Source organism: Scyliorhinus torazame, chromosome 10 (assembly GCF_047496885.1).
Source record: "Scyliorhinus torazame isolate Kashiwa2021f chromosome 10, sScyTor2.1, whole genome shotgun sequence".
In the NCBI taxonomy this organism is placed as follows: Eukaryota; Metazoa; Chordata; class Chondrichthyes; order Carcharhiniformes; family Scyliorhinidae; genus Scyliorhinus; species Scyliorhinus torazame.
This window is the reverse complement of record NC_092716.1, coordinates 225,500,915-225,515,371: the sequence shown is the minus strand read 5'-3', so window position 1 is coordinate 225,515,371 and position 14,457 is coordinate 225,500,915. Positions and strand designations below refer to the sequence as shown.

The 14,457-nt window shown below is 44.4% G+C and overlaps 1 protein-coding gene across 1 annotated transcript in view; it reads left to right on the top strand.

Annotated features, from left to right (window-relative positions):
• Positions 1-14,457, top strand: part of tmem9b (TMEM9 domain family, member B) — a 99,959-nt gene that overhangs the window by 53,686 nt on the left and 31,816 nt on the right. The window contains exon 4 of the mRNA XM_072466492.1: positions 3,364-3,495. Within this exon, the coding sequence (XP_072322593.1) occupies positions 3,364-3,495 (132 nt within the window). The remainder of the gene's footprint in view (positions 1-3,363; positions 3,496-14,457) is intronic.

Sequence of the window (14,457 nt, the reverse complement as noted above, 5' to 3'; positions counted from 1 at the left end):
GGTTTCCTCCGGGTGCTCCGGTTTCCTCCCACAGTCGAAAGATATGCCGGTTAGGTGGTTTGGCTATGCTAAATCGCCCCTAAATGGGGTTACAGGGATAGGGTGTGGATTGGGCCTTGGTAGGGTGCTCTTTCAGAGGGTCGGTGCAGACTCAATGGGCCGTATGGCCTCCTTCTGCATTGTAGGGATTCTATGATCTATGTGTTTTAAAGACACTCAGTGACCTCTGTGGCGACTTCTGAGCTCCACAGATTCACCACCCTCTGGCTATAGAAATTCCTCCTCATCTCTGTTTTAAAGGATAGTCCCTTCAGTCTGAGGCTGTGCCCTTAGATTCTAGTCCCTCCTACTAGTGAAAACATCTCCACGTCCACTCTATCTAGGCCTCTCCGTATTCTGCAAGTTTTAATATGATCTCCCCTCATCCTTCTAAACCCCATTGAGTAAGACCCAGAGTCCTCAACTGCTCCTCATATGACAAGCACTTCATTCCCAGGATCATTCTTGTGGACCTCCTTTGGACCGCTCCTCATATGACAAACCCTTTATTCCCAGGATTGTTCTTGTGAACCTCCTCTGGACACCTTCCAAGGCCAGCACAGCCTACCTTAGACACGGGGCCCAAAACTGCTCACAATATTCCAAATAGGGTCTGACCAGAGCCTTATACAGCCTCAGCAGTACATCCCTGCTCTTGTATTCTAGCCCCCTCAAAATTAATGCTAACATTGCATTTGCCTTCCCAACTGCTAACTGAACCTGCATGTTAACCTGAAGAGAATCCTAAACTAGGACTCATAAGTCCCTTTGTGCTTCAGATTTCCAAAGCCTTTCCCCATTTAGAAAATAGTCTATGCCTCGATTCTTCCTACCAAAGTGCATAACCTCACACTTTTCCACTTGTATTTCATCCGCCACTTATTTGCCCACTCTCCTAGCCTGCCCAGGTCCTTCTGCAGCCTCCCCACTTCCTCAACACTACCTGTTCCTCTACATGTCTTTGTATCATCTGCAGACTTAGCAATAATGTTCTCAGTTCCTCCTTTCAGATCGTTAATGTATATGGGAATAGTTGTGGTCCCTGCAGAACACCACTAGTCACTGGCTGCCATCCTGAAAAAGACTCCTTTAACCCCACTCTCTGCCTTCTGCCAGTCAACTAATCCTCTATCCATGCCAGTACCTTGCCCCTAACACCATGGACTCTTATCTTAAAATGAACAGCACAGAATATCAAAAAAGATAGCAAAAGCTTCTACAGGTACTTAAAAGGGAAGAGAGTACCTAAGGTGAATGGTGGCCCCTTGGAAGATGAAACTGTTGAGTTAATAGTGGGGAACACAGAAATGGTGGAGATGCTAAATGAATACTTTGCCTCAGTTTTCATGGTGGAGGACACTAGTACCACTCCTAAAGGAATGGGCAATTCAGAGGTAATAGAAAGGGTGGAATTTGGAACAATCAGCATCAATAGGGAAACAGTACTAAACAAATTCCTGGGATCGAGGGCAGACAAATCCCCAGGGCCTGGTGGCGTACATCCTAGGGTGTTAAAGGAAGTGGCAGGAGAGATAGTGGATCCATTGATTATAATATTCCAAAATTCCATGGACATGGAAATGTTCCAGTGGATTGGAAAAATGCTAATGTAATGCCCTTATTCAAAAAGGGAGGGAGGCAGAATGTGGGAAATTACAGACCAGTTAGTTTAACATCTGTTGTTGGAAAATTGTTAGAATAAATCATCAAGGATGTAATATCAGGACATTTGGAAAGCCAAAGCGCTTTCCATCAGAGTCAACGTGGTTTTATGAAGGGTAAATCATGTTTGACTAACTTGCTTGAGTTCTTCAAAGATGTTACAAGCAAAGTGGATAATGGGGATCCTGTAAATGTAGTGTATCTGGACTTCCGGAAGGCATTTGATAAGGTACCGCACAGAAGATTAATTCACAAGGTGAAATCACATTGGATTAGGGATAATTTATTAACTTGGATAGAAGACTGGCTGACGGACAGGAGACAAGAGAGTCGGGATAAATTGGTCTTTTTCTAGGTGGCAAGTTGTAACTAGTGGGGTGCCCCAGGGTTCAGTCCTTGGGCCCCCGCTGTGAGGCAGCGGTGCTAACCACTGTGCTGCCCATGTATCAATTTCTGGTGAGAGACAAGTGTGTTAGTGAGTGTGATGCAATGCATTTGGGAAGTGTAGCTGTCAGTTGATTAGTTAGCAGGTATGCAAGCTGTGAAATGTGGATGTGCAACTAAATGTGTGAGGTTGAGATGACACAATGTATGTTATACATCAATTGTGATTTATAGTGACTGTTGGTAGCCTAATGATGGGAATAGGATGCACTGAGCAGTGTGTAAGGTTAGTGGTGCTGTTGGTGGAAAAAATAATTTGAAGATAAATTCACTGACCTTGATCAATGTGATGCCAATGAACGTCTTGCAGCACTGCATTCAAATCTTCGATGCTAAACTCCTTGCTTGACAATCAACTATCTGGTCCCAATACCTTTACACCACTCCTGTGGACAGACAACCACTCTGCTGCCGAATCCTTCCCCAAGATGTATTGAGCAACCTCAGATATCCGTCTGGCTGAACTTTCTAACTGCCCTGTTGCACCTTAATTTGGCGTTCTTCCTATTCACTCTTTCTTCTGTAGCCAGTTTCACTATTCCACTATTTCACTATTCCACAAGTCCAAAGATGTGCTAAGTTGCCCGTTGGTGTCCAGGGATGTGTGAGTTAGGTGGATAGGTTGGGGGCCTGGGTAGGGTGCTCTTTCAGAGGATCAGTGTAGACTCGATGGACCGAATGTCCTCCTTCTGCGCTGTAGAGATTCTATGGTTTCTATGATTTACTTCAACCAGAATTTAAGAGGTATTGGCTAGATTTAAGTATTGCAGTTGTGCTTACATTACAACTGGGGCCTCTGCTGAGGCAAACACATACTGCTTGCAACGGAAAAAACACATGTGGATTAATTACATGTTAATTGCATGAATCTATTTTGTGCCTGAAGTGTACTGCTCTGAGCCCTCATATCATTACTACTTGTACTGGGAGAATTTGCTGCACAGGCATTCATGCGCTCATCCTACTACATCAAGATTGTTTCTACCTATTGATTATTGCGACAAGAGGCATCATAATGATTCTCTTTAAATCCTTTCCTAAGGTAACAGCAGAGCTTCATACGGGTGAGCTGAAAAAGTTCAGGAGAGAGGCAACAGTGGACAGTTCTTGTATTTGCTGGTCAGGTTTATTTCCCAGCATTCAGGAACTGATATTTTCGTGTTAATAGCTAAAATATGTAAAGATATTGTTCGCTTTCTTTCCATTTCCTGTCTACAGGTAACGATCATAATTTATTTGTCTATTCTGGGCTTACTGCTGGTTTATATGATTTATCTGACACTGGTGGAACCCTTGCTGAAGAAACATTTGTTACGTTCACGGCTACTACAGAACGAAGACGAATTTGGGGTGAGTTCTACCAGATAAGTAGTAAATCCAAAATATTGCCCTGAATCTTCTGGGATGGAAGTTACGAATGACTTAACTGCTGATACTCCTTGAAACTTAGAGGAAGCCCTGACAAGCACACATGTGCAGTACATATGGGGGAAGTTTAAACTTCTGATTACTGGTTTTACCATGCCAGATCGCAGCACCATTTCCTACAGCAATAAGATCAGATGGCCAGAACCAAGCAGACTTGGGCTGTTTGCCCTATACTTAGGCTGGGTTTTACACAGATATAGTTCAAACTTTTCACAGCAGGTGTAAAGCCCACTAAGCAGCGTAACTCTTAAGTAGATCAGCCAGAGTGTCAAAACAAAGCAGCAATCACAACAATTTTCACCTCCATCTTGACACTGCTCAGCACATTCATGAGAATGTTCACCCCATCCCGTTTCTGCCTCCCCTCATCCCTTAACCCTGGCAACATTAATCACGAAGCAATTCAATATCCTCACCATGCATAAATTTGCATACGAGGGATTCCCGAGAGAATACTGCTATCTGGCTGCCGTCTTGAGCAGGCGGCCCGATAGCGAAGTCTTACGGATGGCCACCTCTTTTTCCCCCCGCCTGCAAATAGGGAGACCCTACCAGAGGCCTTATCTAAAGGGACCTCCAGAGACCCCATAACTAAAGGCCCCCCCCCCCCCCCCCAAAGGGACCCCCTAACAAAAGGCCCCCCTCATAGAGACCTTCTAACTAACCCTCCACCGCCGCAGTGACCCTCCCATAGGGATTCCTCAGGAACTTCCTTACCAAAGAAACCAAAGGGAGACCCCCCAGGACCCGTTAACTAAAGGAAACGCCATAGAGACCCCCTAAATAGGGAGACACCCCCCAGAGACCTCCTAACTAAAGGGCCCCCCTAACTAAAGGAATCCCCAAAGTTCTTCAAGCCAAAAACACTTCATGCAGACCTGTTTTCCCTGGATCACATTGGCATCCAGGAGCTCCCACATGCTGCAGCCTTGACACATCACCTGCCCTGCCATCTTATTTTTAAAATTGTTTTAAACAATTACTTAGTTAAATTATTTACTTACTCTTGGTGCTTTCTGTATACTTTATTAACTTCACCACCAAGTTGTATACTGTTTTAAACCTTAGAGATAGAGTGGAACTTGCCCACTTACCAGATTCTCACCAAACAGCTAGCTCCTTTCCATGTAGTAGAGTAAGAACCAGTTCAAACTCCAAGCTTGCATTCAGCTTTCTTGCTGCACTCTGTCTGATTGTTTCAATTAATTGTTTTTGTGAAACTTTTTGAATGTCGGTATTAAGCTCAGAAATGAAATTCGCAGAGAAGGAGCAAAGATGGCAGTATATAAGTAGCCCACGTTGTCTAAATTTGGAGTAGATCCAAAATGATACTCATTTGGTAAGATCATCTGATTAGGTAGATTCCAGTTCAACTATTGTAGATTTACCCTGAAGCTTTTTATTTGGTTGAACATTCTGAATTGACTAAGTGCTTTGCATGCACATTTAAAAAATATTTTGGTTAATGAATAATTTCCAGAAATTAAATTGACCAAATTATTGAGGGTTTTTTTCTGGTGTCCTAATATTGTTTTGGGCACTGGCAAATTTATTGCTTGCTATGTGGATCTTGGTTTTCCCTAAAAGTTAACTTCGAAAAAAACGTCTGCTCAAGTGCATTTTAGAGTTGGAGTCCAAACTACAACTTGTTGAATTGCCAAAACTTTACTGACCAAAATTGTAATTGTACTGTTATAGATTGGGAAATTGAGAAACAGACAATGTAAATATATTAGTGTAACACTCGAGAAATTACAAATTAACTCTTTCTATTAAAAAGTATAACGCTCAATTTATATATCTTAGCTTTAGGTGGAAACGTAGTGTGACATACATTCTTTTGGTCACAGCTTTTCTGAAGCCAAATTATCTTATTATGATGGAGATGGAATTAGTGACTCCATCGGGTTTCTGACTTGTCTTTTTTCATTTTCTCATCCACTCTTTTTCCTAACAAATTCAGTCACATCATACAATTATACAGAAATACTAATTCTTTTAATTTATAAAGTTTTTCTTAAAAACACGTCAATCACCTACACACTGAGCAAGGGGAATCAAAATCTACTGCAGTTAATCCATTTTAGAGAACAGGTGATAATTGGACCAAGGTTTACTGCATAATTCAAACAATTTTTTAAAGCCGTTCATTTTGTCCTTGCTTTAATATTTTTCTTTTAATTTTCTGTATCCACTTTCGGGAAGTTATTGATGTAAGCTTAACATTCTGTAATTACATACTTGCGCCAGTGGGAATTTTGCAACACATATCAACTGTCAGGATGTAATTACAGCATGACATGTTTCGGTAGGATGTTTGCCTTAAAAGTATGGATATGGGAATTTATAATAGAAAATGTTGACAACTGCAAGTAAAATAAGGGACGGGATTCTCCGTTAGCCGATGCCGAAATCGGAAAAGGTGGTTGGGCGGAGAATCTGATCCGACGCCGAAATCGCGGTGTCAAATGACAATGCTCTAGCACGTTGACAGCAGCGTCAATGCGTTCCAGAACGCAGGTACAGTAGATACCATTTGCATATCATTAAGGGGCCCGATCCAGTATTCTCCAGGGCCTCTGCGATTCTCCACCTCCAATGGGCTGAGTTCCCGATGGCATGGTTCACTTGTGCTTTTAAAAATCGTGAAAACGGCGTGGCTGAGGGAGAGAGAGGGGGTACGGAGGTTGTCCAACATCGCCATACTTTGCTGACAGTTGTGCCGCTGGCCGGGGGGCCTTCTGCCAGTGCTGGGGGACAAGTGGGGGGTGGCCAGGAGGTGAGCTGTGGGATGGACAGGCATGGAACACCACTGTCGCAGCCGGCAAGGCAACCATGCAGCTGCGCACACCGCTAACAGCCTACTTTGAACCTAGTGCCATGGGTCATATAGGTGTCTCCCCAGGGCGCCTCCCTGGGTGCCCTCTGGCCCCAGCCGACCCATCAGCTGTATGGGGGCACTCCAGCTCAACCAGTGCCATCTTGTTGGCTGGGATAAGTGTGTGTGGGGAGTGTAATGTGTTTCTGTGGCTGCAGCTTTTCAGCCTCCCAACTGTCGATCACGGACCCGGCGAATCCCGCACCGTTTTTCATTGGAATCGATTGTGTTCCACAAGGCTAGCCCCTCAATGGTAGCGGAATCGGTCCAGGTGCGGCGCCGTTTTTTCAGTTGTAAAAGTCCACGGATTTTGCATTGGCCTCAATACTTAATCTCAGAAACGGAGAATCCTGCCCAAGAGTTTTAATATATTGATTATAATATCACATTGTCTACTGCTTTAACTTAAATCTTTCTGGGGCCTTTCCTCTTCACGCTTTTAAAACTCAATCACTACCTCCTGATTTACTTACCTTTCTGTTTAACTCATTTCAGTTTTTAAGATTGCGTTTCAGAACTTGGTTTATTCATATTAGGATGAGTGACTTATTTTGTTACACTTATTTTGCTATTGATACATTTATATAATCTAACAATGGTGGTGGGAATTGTAGCTAACGTTTAGAATTGGCGGCACGAGGAGCACCAGTGTGGCTATGTGGTCATTTAATTAGCTACAGGAAATGAAGGGAAATTGAATAAGTTGGTTTTGGACTTTGTTATGAATCACTAGAGGCTGGCTGAAGAAGAAGATTGTCAGAGGTTTGGGACCAAGGTCAATATGTAATGAGCCACTGTATAAATAACCTTTATTGTATTTTGAATAGTTAAAAAAATCAGATTCTGAAATATGTTACTTTTGTGTATATGCATATTCCACTAAAAATATAGCAAACCATTTTTAGAATTTGAAAATACGATTTCAGAGGACAACATGCTCCTGAAGAATTATTTGGAGAAATAAAATGGTATTGTAGTCCGAGAATGTAGAAAATGCAGGATGGTGCATTAATTTTGGAAGAAAACTAAGCTGTGATTCTGCTGCTGTACCTTTTTGATAGACAGGCTGAGAAGACATGGAACTTGCCCCATGTGAATAACAGAATTTACCATTTATTAAGGAACTCCTGTAGGAGTTCAGTGACCTACTGGATCAAAGTTCTCATTACTGGGCAAAGATTTGTAAGCAATATTTTAAGAATGATGTGCTTGAAAAGCCCCAATTTTTAAACTTCCTTTGAATCAAATCTGTGTAGAAGTATAACTTTTTAAATAGATTTTGATATTAGCACATATTACAATGGATGACTGAAATTGTGTTCACTGACTTATCATTGCCTGGACAATAACAGCAGCACTTACTTGCATTTGTACAGCTGCTTTAAAATCTCAAAAGGAACATTTTGTAATGTGAAACATACAATATAAATAAAGTAGTAGTTCAGTATGTATAATCTGCTTAAAAGCACCAGTTATGAATGATAATATTGCGCCAATGTTCTTAAATGTAATATAATCATGATGTAGAGATGCCGGCGTTGGACTGGGGTGAACACAGTAAGAAGTCTTACAACACCAGGTTAAAGTCCAACAGGTTTGTTTCGAATCACTAGCTTTCGGAGCACTGCTCCTGCCTCAGTGCTCCGAAGGCTAGTGATTCGAAACAAACCTGTTGGATTTTAACCTGGTGTTGTAAGACTTCTTACTGTAATATAATCAGGTCTAGCCACATTTGAAGTTTACTTTAGACACATAGTTCATTTAATCAGAAAAGTTGTGTTGGGTGTTTAAGAAAAAATGCAGTTGTGGCAGTATAAGACATTTAAACTCGATTAATGATTTTCAAAAGCTTTGACATAGTTTAGAGGAAAGTGTTATTTTTCACTGGAGTCAGGCTTATGGAGGCAAGGAACTTCAAGATCAGCAATTAAAAATGACTGCTCTTGAATCACAAAATGAGAGATGGCTGTGCATCAACCTAATTCATGGCATGATATCATTAGTTATCCTTCACAGCAAGTGACATTGACTATGCTTTAAAAACTGGAAGAGTAAACATTCCCAAATTCTGTTCTTTTACTATGGAGAGGGTAATCCATTGTTCATTAAATGCAGCTGCTGTGATGTAAATCAACTTTTTATCAATATAATCTTTAGGTGTTTATATATTAAAATGTGAGAACATTTATCTAAATCCAATCTTTTTAACTCTGTATTGTTAACATTAGAGTACAAAGCTTTATCATTTCTTAACAATGTGAGATTTTATAGTTTAGTCAGTCTGGAGATGTGCCAGTCCAATACACCATAAATAACAATGTGGAGAGGAATAGTAAATACTGCTAATAACCTGGTTTACACTACTAACTTCACATTCATATGAAAATTAAAATTGGGGCCATTGTGGGAAAGGATGTTAGTACAAACCTCATTAATTCCTGTTTAAACTAGTTAGAGGGTTACTATCTTTTGCAAAGCCAAACCCACACAAGAGACCAAAGGAAGAAGGCAAAGGATGGGATCTTGAGCCTTATTGACCCAGATCTTCCCGTCTCCGGATGGCTGGAGACTGGACGTACAACCCAAGGTGCGCATCAGAATTTGACCTCCGAGGGAATTGCCCAGGAAATTTGAACTTCCAGTGGGCAATAAACTGCTCCCGGGGACACTCCGCAAAGCTCTCTGATGTTGAGTTAGAGTCGGAAGCTTCAGATAGTTCTGATATACTTACCTGAATAGTTACTCAGGAAATGTTAGACAGAAAAATCCTAGTCAGACTTCAGGATAACTTCAGAACTGACCCTCTAATTACTCACACTGACACCCCCACCCCCCTCCCCGCAACGCCCACTTTCCCCGCAACAATCTCCCAACCAAACTACTCCTTCCGACCCAACCCAACTCAACTACCCCCCCCCCCCTCCTCAAACTCCCTAATGATTCCTCCAACCCGACTATCGCTCCTGACCTCACTAACACTCTACCACACACCCGGCCGGAACTGACTACCCCCGACCACCCGACTACTCCTTCAACCAAACCTGACCATCCCCTACCACTTACTCATCCTCAACTTGACTACCTCTCCCAACCTGACGCAACCACCCATGACCCACCCACCCATTTATTTCTCTGCCATCCTACCCACTTACCTGACACCACCTACTGATTCACACATTTCTCCACCCACCTATTCACTAATATTCATCCATTCAACAATTCGCTTGAATTCACACTGGACATTTAAACTTTCTTACAGTAGCTAGTGCTACATAAAGGTGTGCTCAGTGTCCACCCCCTCCCCCCCCCGTACCCCCCAATGCTACACGCTGCAATGGAGTTCTCTGATGGACTGTACACTCCACTGCTGGGATTCTCTGTTGTGTTGTGAGTCCGCTCCACTGCTAGCGAGGACGGAGAATTTGGCGCGAGCGAAATATCCCATTAATTGCAGCGGGACCGGAGAATCCTGCTGCCGTGAATGGACTGAGAAACCTGTCCCACGTTTCTGGCGAAGCCGGGCTCGGAAGACCCAGCCAGAAATGTGGAACAGCATTTGGGTGCAGAAACGTTCGGTCGGAGCAATCATACGGTGACTGTAGATCCGTGGAAGAGCCAAGAGTATTTGCTTTGCTTATAATTAAATTTGAGAAGTAAATGAAACATGTGAGCTCCAGTTTAAGGTCGTGCACCGGGCCCACATGACGGTGGCCCGGATGAGCAGATTCTTCAGGCTGGAGGACAAGTGTGCTAGATGCGCCAGAGGGCCGGCCAACCATGTATACATGTTCTGGGCGTGCCCTAAACTCAGGGGGTATTGGCAGGGATTTGCAGATGTCATGTCCCGGTGTAGCCGCTTAAAATGGCTAACTCCCGATTAGAATGGCCAAACCCCGATTTAAAATGGCAAACGGAAGAGGCCCGGTGTAGCCGCTTAAAATGGCTAACTCTCGATTAGAATGGCCAAACCCCGATTTAAAATGGCAAACGGAAGAGGCTGATGGGAAAATCAGCCAACAGGACTCAAACAGCAGGTAAAACAGTGTATTCGCCTCTGGGGAAGCCAGACCGAATCGATACCTGCAGCCATCAACATAACAACACCCCAGTCATCTGCATATAAAGTAGCAATCCCGGGAACAATATACTACAAATTAGTAACACAAAGCCGACCCAGACTTTTCGGCGCCAGCAGGAGCTTACACAAAGAGAGGTAAATGACCACCCCTCGATCAAGGAATCGCTCCAGCATTGGAGAATATCGAACCAAGTGATTGGGACCAAGTCCAATCACTTGGAACCAGGTACAAGGTCTGCCCCGAGAGGCGGGAAGCCCCTGGGGACTATAAGAATAGGGGTCAAGTTCAAATCGACCCTTCTTCTCCCGGCTGCATCCTTCTTCTCCTCTCCGCACCCTTCGAGACCCTTCTGCTGACCTTCTACAACAGCTGCGAGAACCGTAAGTCTTACTCCAACGCTCGCTATGAGATGGGCACTCCTGACTATCGACCTGTACCTGCTTTGAATCCCGCAGGCTCAGAACCCATACGAAAGGCCATTTGTTTCCCTGACCTGGTGGGCCATTTCCAAAGTTAAGTATTGGCCTGTTAGTTGTAGGAAGTAGCCTAGAAGTAGAATTAATGTATAAGTATTAATTGCTGTCTATAATAAATGAGCGTTGATTTAACTCTTACTAAGCGGTGTGTGGGATTATTAATCATTACTCGGACTTGAACCACGTGGCGGTATCAGAAAGATACCTGGCGACTCAAGAGCAAAGGTGACAGAATAAGAGCAATTAAACTAAGGCTAAAACGAGCAACACCGGGTATTGAAAACTGGGGTGGTAATGAGCCCTGAGGTGACAATCTTTGGGGTTTCAGAGGACCCGGGAGTCTAGGAAGAGAAAGAGGCCGACGTTCTGGCCTTTGCTTCCCTGGTAGCCCGGCGACGAATACTGTTAGCATGGAGGGACTCAAAGCCCTCGAGGGCTGAGGTATGGCTATCCGACATGGCGAGCTTTCTTGGCCTAGAGAAAGTCAAGTTCGCCTTGAGAGGTTCGCTAGTAGGGTTCGCCCGAAGGTGGCAGCCATTTATTGACTTCTTCGCAGAGGAGTAACCGTCAGCAGGGGGGTGGGTGGGGGGCTAGGGTAGAGTAGAGTAGAGTAGCAGGATATTGAGGCAGGTCCTTGCGTGAACAGAGCCATAGTTTGCACTATGTCTAATTTGTGCCTTTACTTCTTTTTTTTGTATTGTACAATGTCACTTTTTCTATATGCCTAAAATATCTCAATAAAATTGTTTGTTTAAAAAAAGAAAAGAAAAATGTGAGCTTCTATTTTATAAACACAAATTTGAGTATTTAGTTTTTGTTTTTATCCAAAAAGTCTTGACAAAAACTGGACTGTCAAAACTAGCTGATTAGAAATCCTAACTGGTTATATAACTCGGGTTATAGTGAAACCATACAAGAAAGGGGAAACTAGAACCATTGTTTAAAACCAAAGTAAACACATTCAATCCTGAATTAAATTCAACTATAAAAAGTCATTTGCATTAAATGAAGAACTACTGGACAGAAAGTTCTAGGGAGCTGAAAAAAAATATCCATCATTACAATGACCTGAGCAATACTAATACATCCTGGGTTGTCTGTGCTCAATATACAATCCAAATTCAGCTCATAAGAATCTAGTTCTGGTCAAACGTAAAATCCAAACCTAGGCTTTTGGGAGAAGTTGAGGCTTTCAAGTAGAAGCTTTAAAAAAGTTAATAAAATACATGAAACATTTCATTTGATAAATGTAATCAAGATTTTGTGGGGTGAAAAAATTGCTTTTTAATTTTGTTTAATCTCATATTTTGTGCAATAGAAAATTCAGTTATGAAGAAGAAATGGTGGGGGAAAAAATAGAATGTTTAATGGGAAGTCAATTGTTAGATTGCATAATTATGAAATAGTTAAGCTATTATGCATCATGCTGTTTGAGTACTTATTTGCCATAAAACACTGTGTAATACCTTTAATGTGGCTCATTACAGTGCCACCTACAGAAATAACAGGTACTGTAAGTTTTCAAAGACATGTAGTTCCCAGGACAGAATTTAATATATATAATTTGTGGGAATCTGGGGGGCGATTCTCCAAAATGGAGACCAAGTGTTCACGCCGTTGTGAACGCCGTTGCATTTCACGGGCCCGGGAACGACCGATTCTGTCCCCCACAGGGGGCCAGCATAGCGCTGGAGCGGTCCAGGCCGCTCCAGCCTCCTTTCCCGGCGGCAAATGTGCGCCGCGCCAACCCGCGCATGCGCGGGGGACTTCTTCTGTGCGCCGGCCCCGACAATGTGGCGTCGGTGTTCGGGGGCCGGCCGCGCAAGTGTAGGCCCGGGGGGGGAGAGGCCGGCCCGCCGAGCAGTGGGCCCCGATTGCGGGCCAGACCCCATTGGAGGCCCCCCCCCCCGCCCCCCCCGGTGAAGGATCGCTTTTCCGTGCCCCACAGGCCCCCCCCCCCCGGCTCTTCACGCAGAGTTCCCGCCAGAAACGACCAGGGGTGAATGGCGCCGGTGGGACTCTGTCGTATCCGCGCGGCCGCTTAGTCCTTCTGGGCCGGAGAATCGCCGGCCCCCCAGATTCCCGCGGCCGGCGCCGCCAAACGCGCCGGCGCAAATGGCGCCGATTCTCTGCACCCCGGAGAATCGCGCGCCAGCGTCGGGGCGCAGGTGCGACGATTCTCTGGCCCGGCGCGGGGCTCGGAGAATCGCCCCCAAAATCTGTTGCCTGTAAATCTTTTTTAATTTTGGCAGCATGGTAGTATAGTGGTTACCACAATTGCTTCACAGCTCCAGGGTCCCAGGTTTGATTCCCCGCTGGGTCACTGTCTGTGTGCGTGTGGGTTTCCTCCGGGTGCTCCGGTTTCCTCCCACAGTCCAAAGATGTGCAGGTTAGGTGGGTTGGCTATGCTAAATTGCCCTTAGTGTCCAAAAATGCCCTTGGTGGGGTTACTAGGTTATAGGGATAGGGTGGAGGTGTGCGTTTGGGTAGGGTGCTCTTTCCAAGAGTGCAGACTCGATGGGCCGAATGGCTTCCTTCTGCACTGTAAATTCTATTCTATGAAATCCCCATGATTTAATCGTCTCGAATACAAACAAAGCAAGAACTATTCCCCAAGCAGTTCTGTGACTGGGTATTCTGTGTGAGTGGCTTACCCCCTGACTCCCCAAAGCCACTTGACTACCTATAAGACACAAGTTAAGAATGTGATAGAATACTCTCCACTTACCTGACTGGCTGCAGCTCAAGAAGCTTGATACTCTTTAGGTCAAAACCATCTAGTTGATTGGCACATCTGTATTAACCCTCACAAGATCCATGAGGATGACCGGATTGATCACCCTGTGAGGCTTGTGGAATCCGAGCATCCCCCGCGAATGGGCGGAGGCCCATCAGCCCCTGCAAATGGGCTGAGGCCCATCAGCTGGGGCTCATGGATTCACCTCTCAAAAGGCAGCTCAGATCAGGACCGGCATGTTTGGTTATCCCGGTTGGGACCTTGTGCTGTATGTCACGTTGCAGCCTTTTCTTTTGTCAGAAAATTAGTTGTCGCTTTGATTTACCTTCTCGGGACTCTTAAGCTTCTATACTGGTGATGAGGATACTGGACGTCCTGACCACACCTGAATTCGCCGGCACCAGAGAAAGGGCGGTGAGATTTTAAAAATCCTGCTTTTCGCAAGGCTGGAGGCCTTTGAAGCAGGTGGAGAAAATTGGGCCCAGTATACCGAACTGATGAGGTATTTATTCCAGGCAAATAGTATTGTTGGAAAAAAAACAGCAAAAGGTAATACTGCTGACCGCCTGCGGAGCCCCAACTTTCAGCATAATCAAAAGCCTCACCTACTCAGCAGCCCCATAGCAAACTTGTGGAACTTGTCGCGAATCATTCCGACCCTAAACCATGGCCGGGCGAACCCCGGGGAATTGGTCACACAATTTCTGACATGCC